Source organism: Eurypyga helias, unplaced genomic scaffold (assembly GCF_000690775.1).
Source record: "Eurypyga helias isolate BGI_N326 unplaced genomic scaffold, ASM69077v1 scaffold14438, whole genome shotgun sequence".
Classification (NCBI taxonomy): Eukaryota; Metazoa; Chordata; class Aves; order Eurypygiformes; family Eurypygidae; genus Eurypyga; species Eurypyga helias.
The window spans coordinates 20,381-33,540 of NW_010267793.1; the positions used below are offsets into that span (position 1 = coordinate 20,381).

General features: G+C 40.9%; 1 protein-coding gene across 1 annotated transcript in view; it reads left to right on the forward strand.

Annotated features, from left to right (window-relative positions):
• LOC104514032 (microtubule-associated serine/threonine-protein kinase 2-like) overlaps positions 1-13,160 on the forward strand; it is a 66,456-nt gene that overhangs the window by 12,327 nt on the left and 40,969 nt on the right. Inside the window, exons 5-7 of the mRNA XM_010157563.1 lie at positions 1,097-1,117; positions 3,614-3,692; positions 8,813-8,967. Of these exons, the coding sequence (XP_010155865.1) occupies positions 1,097-1,117; positions 3,614-3,692; positions 8,813-8,967 (255 nt within the window). The remainder of the gene's footprint in view (positions 1-1,096; positions 1,118-3,613; positions 3,693-8,812; positions 8,968-13,160) is intronic.

Consider the following 13,160-nt stretch of genomic DNA (forward strand, 5'->3'; position numbering starts at 1 on the left):
GGGGAAAAAAAATAGTGTTTTACCTGCTGGTAAAACAATTCAAATGGATTCACAGCATCCACCTTAATTTTTAAAGAAGTGTCTGGGCCTGATCTGGGTGTATTCAATAAGTTCTGTTGAAGTCCACTGAGTTTTTACTAGTTTTCACAGTATCTGGAGTTCTGAACCCTGGAAGACAGAAGGAAAGTGCAGTTGAAACTGTTGTCAAAACAACATAATTTTTAAACATCATATTGCGACTTGATGTTTCAGTATCATTCCTTTCTCATTCGTACTTTTCAAATCTAATTTTTAAAGAATTAGGTGAATAAAAGTTAAGTCTGCCCTGTCGAATGAGGTTCCTTTTACAGTATGCGTGTTGCTGTCTATACTATTTTCATCACTGAAAGAGAGACTTAAGCACTGCTTGCTTTAGAAATTTGTTTCTATTTTCCACTTGCTTTTCACCCTGAACAGCTGTGCCAGCAGCAATACGTATTTATTAGGTGATCACGTGATGGTATCGGAATAACCTCTATATCGTGGTATTAACTGAGCGTGGTGCTGTCACCCCAGGCAGATGGATGTTTCACTGTACCCTTCTGATCAGCCTTGTGTGGGTCTTGGGATGGTTCTTACCTGATGTCCTCCCATCGCCATTACAGAAATTACTTGTTGCTGATTTTCTGCCTTTTATATTTGGTATAATATCTTCTTATTATCCTGTGTCAGCATTCTTTGTGATTTCCATTTGTTTGTTGTAGCCCTGTGAGGAGTTGATTCTTGGGACAGAGTAGGAAGCACATTTGGAAAACTCATTTTACTGTAAAGCCAATTTTACTACAGTATACTGCAAGATTGTCCTTAGCTTGACCAGTGATTAGTCATAAATCCCTTGCTGGAAACCCTTCCAATGACCGTGTCGTAGCCACAGAGTTGGCACGTTGAGAGATCCTTCTGTTTGAATTAGGGAATGCGTGGTTAATTCTGTCCATACTCACTGAAACTGCTCTGCGTGGAATACCAGTAACAGAAGATGAGGGTGTTGTTCAGCAATCACATGTGCATCTTTCACTTCTCCCTCTCTCACTGTCATTGTACGATTCCTTCCATACAGCCACGGACACAGAGCAGACAGGTAATGTGCATCGCCTTGCTGTGCGCGCGTGTGTGTGAACGTGCTCCTGTGCCGCTCAGCCCGAGTCCCTAACGAGTTCGTGCTGCAGTAACCCCATTTAGGCATTCAGCTTCTGTTCTTTGGTAATCAAAGTGTGAGAGCTTTGCTTTTTGGCTTGAAATGGTGAACAGGTAGTGCTTTGGAAAGATGCATTGTTCTTCTAGCACCTTCTTATTTAAAATTAATCTACTGTTCATTGAATTAGCATTTAGCTGCCATAAAAATACTTCCTTAATTAACTAATTAAAATGTCATTTTAAAGGCAATATTTGTTGTTTGCATGTTTTATTGTGCTATCAAAGGATCTGTAATAAATAAGACCTAAAAATTTCTTTCCAAGTATCTTTTCCCAAAGCTGTATTGCATGGCATCTCTCTGACATGTTTATTAACAAATCACTGAAGTAACTTTGAACTATTTTGCATAAATGAAGGAGGAATTCTCTTTCAGTCTTTTTCCCATTGCCTGTGATTGGAAGATTTCTACTCTTGTCCCACTTCCTCCTGCTAGAATAGAGCTGTTCTGCGTTGTCTTGACTGCTTAGCACATTGCTTGCCTAGGTTGCTTCAGGAGAAAATAGCCCAAGCATGAAGAGGTATCCTGTCTTTTTCTAATTGAGAAAGACTTTTCTTGGTTAACTTTGCCAAAATGAAAATTCTGAAGTCTTTTCAATACACAATTTAGGCAACTCAGTAAAAAAGGGATTAGGCTTTCCTTTTGCCAAAAAAAAAAAAAAAAGTGTGACCCGTGCATTCCTGTCTACTGGCTGAGAAGTCAGGAACCTACCGTCTTGCTTTGGGACTAAGGGTCCAGACTGAGGTTGAAGCATGGACCTGAGTATTTCCCTTGTACCCCTATGTGTTACGAGGAGCGGAATGAAGATCCTTGAAGTTTGGTGTTCGCTGACTGCATTATGCAGCCACTTTGTAATCCTGACGCTTGTTATTTCAGGGTTAAGAAAGGTATTTAATTTCTCTTGGAATTTTTGAAAAGTGTTCTTTTACATGTCATTGTCTTCCCAAAGAACGCATCACCTTTGGCTAAATGGGGTTCAGCTATAATGTGTGCATGCAGTAGAAATCTACGTTACAGCTTGCTTAAGTTTTTTTTAATGCATGAAGCATGAGTCTTAGTGAAAGACTTTCTTGATGTAATATTCTTTCAGAGGTGTGGAACAGTGGGTTTATTTCTTTCTCATTCGAAGATAGAGGGCAAAGAGGAGCGGTGTGTATCAGTGCCTGAAGGCAAAAGGAACTTGATCAGGAAAAAATACGACCAGGCATTTATGTCTGGGTGTGCAGCGCGTGTTTTTTCTGAAGATGAGGCTTCATGCGTGCGGATAGGGAGATGAGAAGTATTACTGTGAAGGTGGTTGTGGCTGAGTCTTCTATAAGCACTGAGCACCGTTTCAGACCTGTACCAAACACCCTATTTTATAATACACTTGCATAAATGTACTGTACCTTTGTGTACCAATTAAACTCCAAATCTTCTCGACGTAAGTTAGAACGGTGAGCTTTTCCAATTCAGCTTCACTTAATGACCAGGTACTGATAATCTGCTGTAATAAAAGAAACAAGCAAATGGAAACTGAAGTGAGGAAGAGGCTTCTTTGCCATCTGTGCCATCGTGCAGTAGGGCACATTATAGGGCACACAGTGCATGTGAGACTGGAATGAAGTCGGGCAGGAAAAGCACTGTGAGACTGAGCTGAATGTGGTTCAGTTTCCATCCTCACCGAAGTGGGTTTTGGGGAGAGAAAAGGGCTTCAGGGAGGGCAGTAGTGATTCTTCTCAAAGCAGCTGTATAGTTCTTCAGTTTGAAGTCGGTGAAAGAAGGCCTTTTCTGCAATACCTCCAGGATGTTTTGGCTATTTTCCCTGAGGGTCATGTTTCTTTGGCTACAACAGAGAAGTAACTACTAATATTATATTGACTGGAGGAGAAAGAGAGACCCTGGGTGAGATTTCTGTGATTTGTATCTCTCTCTCAAGTGGACATTGCGTAGATCTGCTGTAGTGGGTTTAATTTACCAGCTGTGTCAGGCGATGTGCTAGGCAGAATGCCTTCTGACTAGGTAGTGAAGCCACTGTCAGTTGGTTCTTGTTCTAATATGATTTTTTCCTCAATTTTCAACTTTATGTAGAAGACAAGGAACTGCTTAAGTAATAATCTTAGGCATAACTGTCTTTTCCAAGAAGTTTGAAGTGAGCTGATTCCCTTTGTCTGTTTTAGAAACTCAGGTTTTTGCACAACTGGTAACACTTACAAAGCATCTACTTGATGCAGGAATCTGATGGCCATTTGCTTTCTCTTTTTCAAGCTCACTTATGCTTTTAAAACTTCCCTTAGCTGCTTTTCAAAAAGGTCGTTGTAAATTGGATACCTGATTTGTCTGAACACCTTGAGACTTGCGTATGAATCCCTGATGATAATTTTCCTTTCTTCTTTTCCCCAGAACGGATGGACGCCGCTGGTCCTTGGCCTCCCTTCCTTCATCTGGATATGGAACAAACACTCCCAGTTCAACAGTTTCTGTAAGTAGCATCGACTTTTCCAAGCAGTTCAGTTTGTACAAACACACCCTAACAAACCAGCTTCTGAGTCTTTACTAAAATATCTGGTCTTTCTTCATTGTTTTGCTAACATTTTTTAATATACTAATTATTTTAAAAATTATTTTACTTATTGGTTCTGCTGCTTTTTCCTCCATTTCCCAGCTCCTATCATCTTGCACTTTGCCTTTAGCACTGGTGAAATCCCAGTGCAGCACTTGGCTCGACTGATCAGTTGGGAGGCACAGTATGTCAGAAGTGGCAGGACTCGAAGAGATAGTGCATAATGACTAACCAGCCCTCAGCGTGTTTAGAACTGGGAGATGAAATTCTTGTCTGCTTTCAAGTTCTTCCTATGAAAACCTCTGCTAACAGGCTAGCAAAAGAAAAACTGCTAATGCACATCTCTTACCCAGCTCCAATAATTTGAGCCTCCTAACGAAGGAGCTATAATGTCATTAGAAAGGCTGGATGCAGTTTGCCGAAGTTCTATGCTTTCACAAGGCTAGTATGCCATTAATACCAGTAGCAGCACCATGTTAACCCTTATAACTCTCAGATACTTCATACAATGAATCTTACTCTTTAGTTCATGCAATCTAGATGGTGTGGTTATCCGTGTAACGACCTTGCAAAGCCAAGCATAGGAAAATCAGAAATGTTAAGGCTACCTGTACAGGCTTCATGTAACACACTTTTGTATGTGCGTTACGACGAGCGTCTTCAACTGTGTGGTCACGTCTCACTGCCTCTTTCCAGAATACTTCTACTGCTCTTTTTGTTTTATATGTGCTATTTAGGGTATGTTCCCGATCGTTGTAATACCTGCCTTAATTAGGACTCAGTACTCCACATTATGCGAATCTTACACTGAACCGTGTGAGCTGTTCTATTACACTAATCCGTAAACTTTCTAATGCCTCTGAAATGCAAATTTATCATCACGGTTCCTTAGGAGGTGAGTGTTAAATTCAGTCTATATAGCAAGAGAAGGAATTGGGGTCAAAAGTTTCCTTTTAGTATAAATTGATATGATTAAAATTTGATTTTGCAACATTAGTCATCTCTGGGGCTTCATACGTTCAGACACATTCCTGCAGACTCTAGTTTGCACAGTTTCCACAATTTTTTCTTTTGTCCTTCAAGACAGTTGATTTTGGTTTTTTGGTCTCCTTAGAAGGCAGATGACTTGATTTCAGTCTCCTGTGGGAGAATTCTGCCTGCGTGTGTCTACAGATGCATGGGCAACAGCCCAGAAAAATGGGGAGAAGATTTCATTATCAGCATGAAAAAGATGCCCCTGGTTTCAGTGCCAAGCAATATTATATATTCAAGCACCTGAGAGCAGCTGTAAACATGGCCATAAGCCATGGCTAAGCCCTCTTCAGGGTGCAAGCTATGAGAGCATGGAGCAAGTACAGTTACTTTCTGAAGGGATGACTTCCAAGTGGTTTGATCATTGGTTGTCACTCTGAGAACTTCCAAGATACTTGTGAAGATGATGCTTTTGGAGACCCAACTGCCTGCAGTGTGTGAGTTGTACTTCCCTGCAGGTGTGGTTGTTTTTCGAGAGTTGATAGTTTGACTGGCCTTTGGGTAGATGCCCATGGAGAGGGCAAAACTAACAACAGCAACAAAAAATAGTCATCTGTTGGAAGTATCGGTCCTTGCTTTGAAATAGGGACATTAAAGCTACTTTTAGAAAGTTCTCAGCTTTCTGGCACGGGAAAGAAAGCATATTTGTCTCTTGTCATGTTCCCAGAAACAGCTGGATCACTTTGATTGAGGTTTCTTCAGGGAAAAAAAAAACCCAAACAAATCTGGGATAAACATGTCACATAGAAAGCATCAACTCAAATGGTGCAAGTATTACGAGGCTGTAAGCAAGGTGGTATAATGAGAAACATGAAGTGATAGTCTTATTTAGATCGAATATCACTTTCCTGCAGGAAATAGTTAGACTAAAACCAGTAATTCTGAGACTATTTTGAAATGGCCGAGTCCCTCATCTCTTGTCCTTTGCTGGTTCAGTGTTACAGTTTCAGAAAGACATTTAAATGGGCTGTTTAGTGTAGTGATGCAATTCTTGGAGCTGTTAAGCTTAGTATTACAGTTTTAAGCCAATCCTACTTACTACTTGTCTATGACAGTGCTATTATCCCACTATTTCATAGATTAGAATTAATTTGAATAACACTTCTGAAGTTCATAAGCAGTATTATTCCCCTGTAGACTTTAAAACTGAAGTAAGAAGTGGTCAAGGGGATTGTAAGAAGGGTACAAGGAATTTGTGCTGTAGATGTAAATTTAACAGAATTTTGGGGTTCCATTTGGTGTGATCAGTCCCCTAGAATGTTCTGCTGTCCCGACTTCCTGCCTGGCAGTTGGAGCTGAGCTGCATCTCTGGTCACAGAGCAGCTGCTCTACCAACCACCCAGCTGAACCAAACCACGGCATTTACCTGTTCTAAGGTCTGTGGAAACCTATAGGTTCTGCTTTACTTTTTGCTTCCAAATGAGGGATGACACTTTTAAAAAAATGCACGTTTACCCTTTTCATCCAAATCATGAAGATCAGATGCATCTCATCAGACCGACCGTGAAAAAACTGGAGAAGACATCCTTTCAAGTTAGATGAATATAGAATAGTCAGTTCAGTGGGCCAATATACAATTATTTGTCACCATCTAATCAGCTATTCATTTTTAGATGCAGAGTTAATATATAAGCCACTACAGTTTTTAGCTTGATTTTTTTTTTTTTTTTACTGGATAAGAGTTGAGTAATTCTGCATCTGTAATTAAGACACTAGGGGGATGTTTGTATTAGCTGCAAATACTGAATGCAGGGCTGTGGTTACTAGCACTGCTTCCCCAGTCATTTTGCTGTTGGGAGACAAAGTTGTTAATGCTTGTTCTAGAATATCAGTTATTCTAGTAACTATGTGCTAACCTTCCTTAATGTGGTAGTTTTAGTTTAACTTTGTTTTGACTAAGACCTGCATTTCTAATGCCAGAACTTGAGTTACCTGCTAATGCAGGTCTGTAGGACAGTGTCTTTGGTGCTCCCTGCGCTATGTTATTCATCCTGAATGTGATGTCAGCTGACACATACCTTTTCTTTGACAAGTGTTGCTGGTTTTTCATAGGCAGGTACTTTTTCCGGTTCCTTCTATGGTGTAAGTCACAGACAGGCATCCAAGAAAGCTCTGAAGTCAAATGGGGCTTGCTTCATGCTGCAGTACAGGGGAGAATCCTTCCTGTATTTGCCATGAGCAGTGTGCCCGGCAGAAGAGCTGTGGGCGAAGGGGCTGTCAAATACCTGGGCTCTCTGTCTTGGCATCAGGGTGGATTAGACCAGTGTGAGCTGATATACCATCTGGGTAACCATTGCTGTGTGGACGCTGTGCTGGAGATGACTTCCCAGCATGATCCCTGCACCTAGACCTGCCTGAAAGAAAACACTGGAGATGATGGCTTCCAGTTCCAGCCACACCTGGGGAGTTCGTGCATGTCCCAAGGCTTTCAAGTGGGTTCTTTGCTGTAAATACCTCTGTGTAGTGCAGAGGGAGTGGGTCTGGGATCTGGAGCCATTGTTCTTGTATCAAAAAACATGATCTTTAGGGTTATGTGTTCTCACATTCAGTTCCCATCTCAGTCTTGGCGAGAATTCTCTAGATGAGCCTATGCTAGGATCTGCAACAATCTGCTCAGTTTTAATTCAGCTCAGGTGTAGCCGTTACCTTCTTGACAAATTTGCATGTAGCTGTTTTTAGGTAATTTCAGAGCATTTTCTCTTTGCTATCAACATTACAGACTTGCCAGACTCAGTGAAAAGCCTTGTCGGTGCTTGGCTTTCATTGCTGGGCCATACTAGTTAGCTGCTTTTTTTTTTTTCTCAAACCCATCAACAGCAAGTAAGTCTAGAAAAGGATGCTAAGTGTTTTAAAGCTTTGTTCATACATGTTATATCTTGTATAATTCCCTCCTACCAATACTTCTGGTACTAGGATGCAAGCACATTTCACTTTGAGTGAGGGTTATGTAGCAAAAGGAACAGTTTTTCCGCTGGAACAGTGAACAAAATCTACATTCCAAGTCTCCTTACTGATCTGATGAAATTAATTAGGATGATGTTTGTAGTAAGGCCCACTGGTGTTAGCCAGTGCTACTCTGGTTATTCAGCACTTGTGGGGGTTTTTTCCCCTCTGCATTTAAAGGTGATTTTTAATTTGTCCTTACATAATGTATTTTCTTACTTTTGTCAAATGGAAAGGGGCATTGAAAAATCACACAAGAAAAGATGTGCTCCTTAGTTGACGGACAGCTTCTTCCCCGGGAACATCCAACATTTGATTTTGTTAACGCTTCCCACAAATGCGTGTTTTAATCTCAGGTTTCTGGAGGTTCAGGAATTAACACAGTTTCATGTCTACCAGTATCATGGGATGTGTGTCATAAAAATGCATCAACTTATTTAAAGATGAACAAGCTGTTTATAACAAGAAACTGTTAATCTTACAACTCTGCAAAGTCAGCTCCTTTGATTTTATTATTGTCTACTTGGTTAGAGAAGAAGCATGATGGATAAAGGAAGGGAGAAATAAATTCCTGGCCATTTACAATGGCTATTTCAATGAGAGCCAATAATCAGCAAAAACTCTCACGTATACACAGCTCCATAGCATTCTGCATGCCAGTGAAACTCCTGAGCTAAGAGAGCATGAGGGAAAAGGAAAGAAAGTTGCTCACCACTCCAGGAACCTCCTTGGCCTTTCCAGAGTAGCATGGGTACTCATGTACCTTCCTTTCTGCCTCCTGATAGCAAATTACCTGCCTGATCAGATGTAATGGTTCCAGAATCGGATGCAGCAGTTCCCTAGCTTTCTCCCAAAGTTTTCTTGATCTCACCAGCCCTGTCATGGTACATACAGGTTGGCGTAGCCTAATGAGAACAATAAACAGAGGCACCTGGTCTGATAAGTAGCTTTCTTTTCTGCTGGAGTGTGCAGTGTCTGGCAGAATCGGTTCCTCTTCCATTCATTAGCTGACCCCTATGCATGCGTTTAGTGCATTTCTTTTCTGTATTTTTTTCTGTACTCAGTCATCATGCTCATCTCAGGAGAAGCTGCACCAGCTGCCCTTTCAGCCCACGGCAGATGAACTTCATTTCCTGACAAAGCATTTCAGTACTGAGAGCATCACGGATGAGGAAGGGCGCCACTCTCCAGCCTTGAGGCCTCGATCTCGCAGTCTCAGGTGAGCTTTGGGTTCTCTCTTAAGTTTTTAAGGTGTTGCACACATGTATTGCATTTCCTTGTGCTTTCAGACCTAGAATAGTAATTTGTAGTTGTTTTGTTACATGTTTTTGAAATCATTTTACTCAACATTGAAACCACCTCACCTAATCAGTGGGGATTTTTTTTTTTTTTTACATTTGACACTGAGATTTTGGGTTGCAAAATGGTTAACACAGTCTGCTTTTGTGTCTTTAAAATAACGCCATGAAAATGCGATCCACAAGCATCTCGCTAAATCTATGGGATGTAGATTTCCCTTAGTGAAGCGCCTTCTCAGGAATTTTGCTGCATTAATATAAGGAAGTGGTTACAGTCCCTGTTAATAACTTTTCCAGCAGTGCTTCTGGGGGGGTGTGAAACCTAGAGAAGACACGGTCAAAACCGTAAAGGGAGTTGCACCCAGGAGCAGTTTTGTGGTAGTGCTGAAAATGTCAACTGCTAATGCAGGAGAAACTAATTTTTACTGTTGCTTCAGAGAACTGGTTGTTCAGAGATACCTATCCAGGGGGTATTTCCTTGTGCAGTTGATTTTTACATACTTGAAGACAGAAGCACTTAGAACTTCATCTGTCACAGAATTATGGAATGACTGAGGTTGGAAGGGGCCTCTGGAAGTCATCTTGTCCAAACCCCTGCTTGAGCAGATTGCCCATGACCATGTCCAGATGGCTGTTGACCGTCTCCAAGGATGGAGATTCCACGAACTCTCTGGGCAGTCTTTCCTGGAGGTCTCTAACAATTATGTGGAATAAATCCACGAACATTTTGTATCATGGCAAAAGCCTTAAGTTTTGCTGTGGATTTAGTGTTGGACCGAGCGAATGAAAGCCTAGAGATGCGTACCTCTAGAGGCAGCATCTTGTGAAAGAGAAATGGTTTGTACGAGCAGGGGACAAGGAGGTGAAGTCTCCCTTCTGCTTCTCATCTGAGGGAGCCAGAGATGGATGTCTCTTTTAAATTAATAGTCAAGATTCAGAAACTCTGCAGCTGGAAACACCAAATCAGTGTGTCCAGCTCAGGACCTAGGGCAGGGTTTGTAATAGAGGGAAGTGAAACAGACCAGGATAACAACAAAATCCATGGTGAGTGTAGTGTCATGACAGAGGTGACCTTTCATGATTATTTGTAATTATTTGTATGTTCTAAACTTCAGTGCAGGCTGCATGGTAATTGCATATGGATCTACTAAGTCTAGTTACACAATAATCTGCAGGAGCAGGTAAGTACTATAGGTAGTAGCTCACTTAGCCTCTGATCTGCACCAATTGCCATGTAGTAAAAGACTCGTAATATGATTTGTACTGAGTCTCTTTGAACAATAGTCCTACTTCAGTCCTCTTGCAGTCACTCCTAACGCTATCGCTGAGTAGTGTAACTGTAGTAGTACTAATTCTTTACAGATAAAACAGCTACTGTAGGTAGACAACACACCACTAAAGTAATTACTGTCCTTTCTAACACAGGCATAATGAAGTATAAGACACTCTTCCTAATGCAAGAATGATATAAACAATAAAATGAAGAGCCCAGTTTATATTTTTCCATGTTAATACAGATTATCAACTTGCTGAGAATTTTACCTCTGTGAGCCAATTTAGAGGCACAGTTATAGGTTTATAATTTGTGACGAGGCTAGATTAATTCACTGTGTCATATAACTGTGTGATTAATCTTTTTCCTCTCTGGAATGCTTTCTCTACCTCTCACTGGTATTCAGTTTGATTATGGCCAACCTTCTTGATACTCCAAACCTTAGAGTGAAGTAATTTAATTTTTTGACCTTACTGTGCCTGATTTGTTTTTCATCTTGTTTATTGCTAGTACTGTGATGCTGTGTGGCTCTAAAGCACCCTTGCCACTATCAAGCATTCATGCTGGCCCTCACACCTCCAAGGAAAATTGATACGTCAGCCCAACCAATTGGAGCAATGTTTGCAGGAATAAATACCCTCTTTGACAGAGTAGCATGTCCTTGTAAACAAACAAGTATTGAAATACGTGAAGGCCAGACCTGCACGTCTTGCTTATTTATTTGCCCATACGATAGAGTTGGCTCACTTAGTGAGAGGATATTTTTACTTACCTAAAAAATGGAGAAAAAATAAATCAGCAATTAATGTGTTGAAAATTAAGCAGGAATTTCCTAAAAATGTAATATTTACATAAGCATTTAATGGTCTTGTTTGATCTGTTTTAATGAAAAACAGATGAACAAAATACACCAGATGTTTTCTTTACTTGGCAGTCACAGCTTTGTAAGTTAAAGGATGGTCTGATATTCATGACTGAGTGTTAACGTGTATTTATTTTTCATCCTTTATGACTGCAGCCTTACCTCTCTTTTTGTCAGAGAGGAACTGGTGTTTTGAGATGCCACTGTCAAATGCTGGGACTGTTGTTTTTGACAGGCTCTAAGCCAAGATTGTTTACATGTGTCTGATGATCCTTCTATGTTCCTAGATAAAGTATTGCCTAGATGTAACTTTTGGAAAAATCTACTTTTTTAGACTAGAAATTTACCATTTTCTTGTATCTGGCTGCAAATGTTCTGTTCATTCAGAGCAGTCTAAATGATCAAGCTGCTTGAGAGAAATAGCAGAGCGTACAGCCGTGGAGGGTAGTGTTGGCTGACGTACACTGACAAGTTGGTAGCACCTCTGTTGCTCAGGGTGTTCTGCCAGTGTGGCTTGAAGATGCTGATGACGTAACTAATTATGCCTTATTTGAAATCCCCCGAATTTCGACAGCAAAGAAATGGTTCTGATTCTTCCCCAGCTGCTTTCCTGCATAGGGGAAGGAGGTAGCTGGAAAGCAACGCTGGGATCCTGAAGTGTGGTGTGCTGAGAAAGCTGGTGGCTAAAGCCAGGACACTGTTCTCTCATCCATCTCCAGCTGATCCAGTACTTGCATGCTAAATGAAAGAACATATTTCCATGTGATCCACCTGTTTTGGTGCTTATAATGTGTCTTCAGCAGAATATTTCTTTATGACCTGCAGAGGTAGTTCCTAAATCTCTGAACTGTTCCCTTTTTTTAGTAATCCAGCCTTCAGATCCATCAGGTGATTAACAGACAGATGCCCAGGCTGCAGTCACGTTGTTTAGAACAGTTCTGGGCTTTACCTGAAGATCTTTTCTGGGACAGGAGTAAAATGCATGGAGAGTGTGAATTCTTGCATCATTCCTCAAGTTAGAGAGATGCTCCCTACCTTTTTTTTCCCGGTTCTGTTTGTCATCCTTTAGCGGTTGCTAACACGTGGCAATGTGTGGAGAGTGTCAGAGGTAAAAGTAGAGTTAACTAATACCGACTTCTTCAGGATGTGCCTTGGTGCAGTCTCTCAGCCCACCAATCTGCCCATTTTTCTTGATCTCTTTCATATTTCAGGATAATGTTGTCTAGGGAAAAAGGGTTGAAGATGATAGTTTTATGTGATTGAAGTAGATGAGGTCATCCTTAATCAAATATGCTCCTTCGTATCCTTGCTGGGTAAGGCTTTTTAAATGCAATCCTCCAGCCTCATTTTCTAGGTGCTTGATTCTGCCGTTAAGAATATACAGAGACGAGAACCAGAAAATGCCAGTTGCCAGAAGAGGCTTTTGACAATAACATACCCAAGATGGGAAGAAGGAATAGGTGTTGTGAAACCCCACCAGTGGCCCACATAGTCCATCTTTGCCTTGGAGCAGGCAGTGCTCCTTGCGGAGCGGGGACTCATGCAGCCAGGCGTCTGCCAGAGAAGGGGGATAGTTTTGTATTCTGAAGCGTAAGGCATCTGTTTCTTGCTAAAATACATTCTAAACTACGTTGTGGATAATGTTGGTCTCTTTGTTTTCTCTCTCAGGACAGCGAGCTCTTTGAACTCGGTTTAAAGAAGTTCTTCAAAGTGATTGGTTTTGAATTTGTTAACCTTTGGTTTCACTCCCCATCTTTATGGTTTTTTGTTATGAGCAAACCTTGCTTTCCTTATTTGCACCCTGTATTGCTCATTACTTCAACTTTCTAGTGTTTCCCATTGTGAGCAGTCTCAGTCTCTGTTGGCAGGCATAAAAAGCTGAAGTATTGGAAAGAGCTAGTTACATCCCCTGTATAAATACTAAAAATAATCATTGGTCCGTACTTTCAGAGAGATTGTAATTGAAATGTATTCTCTTT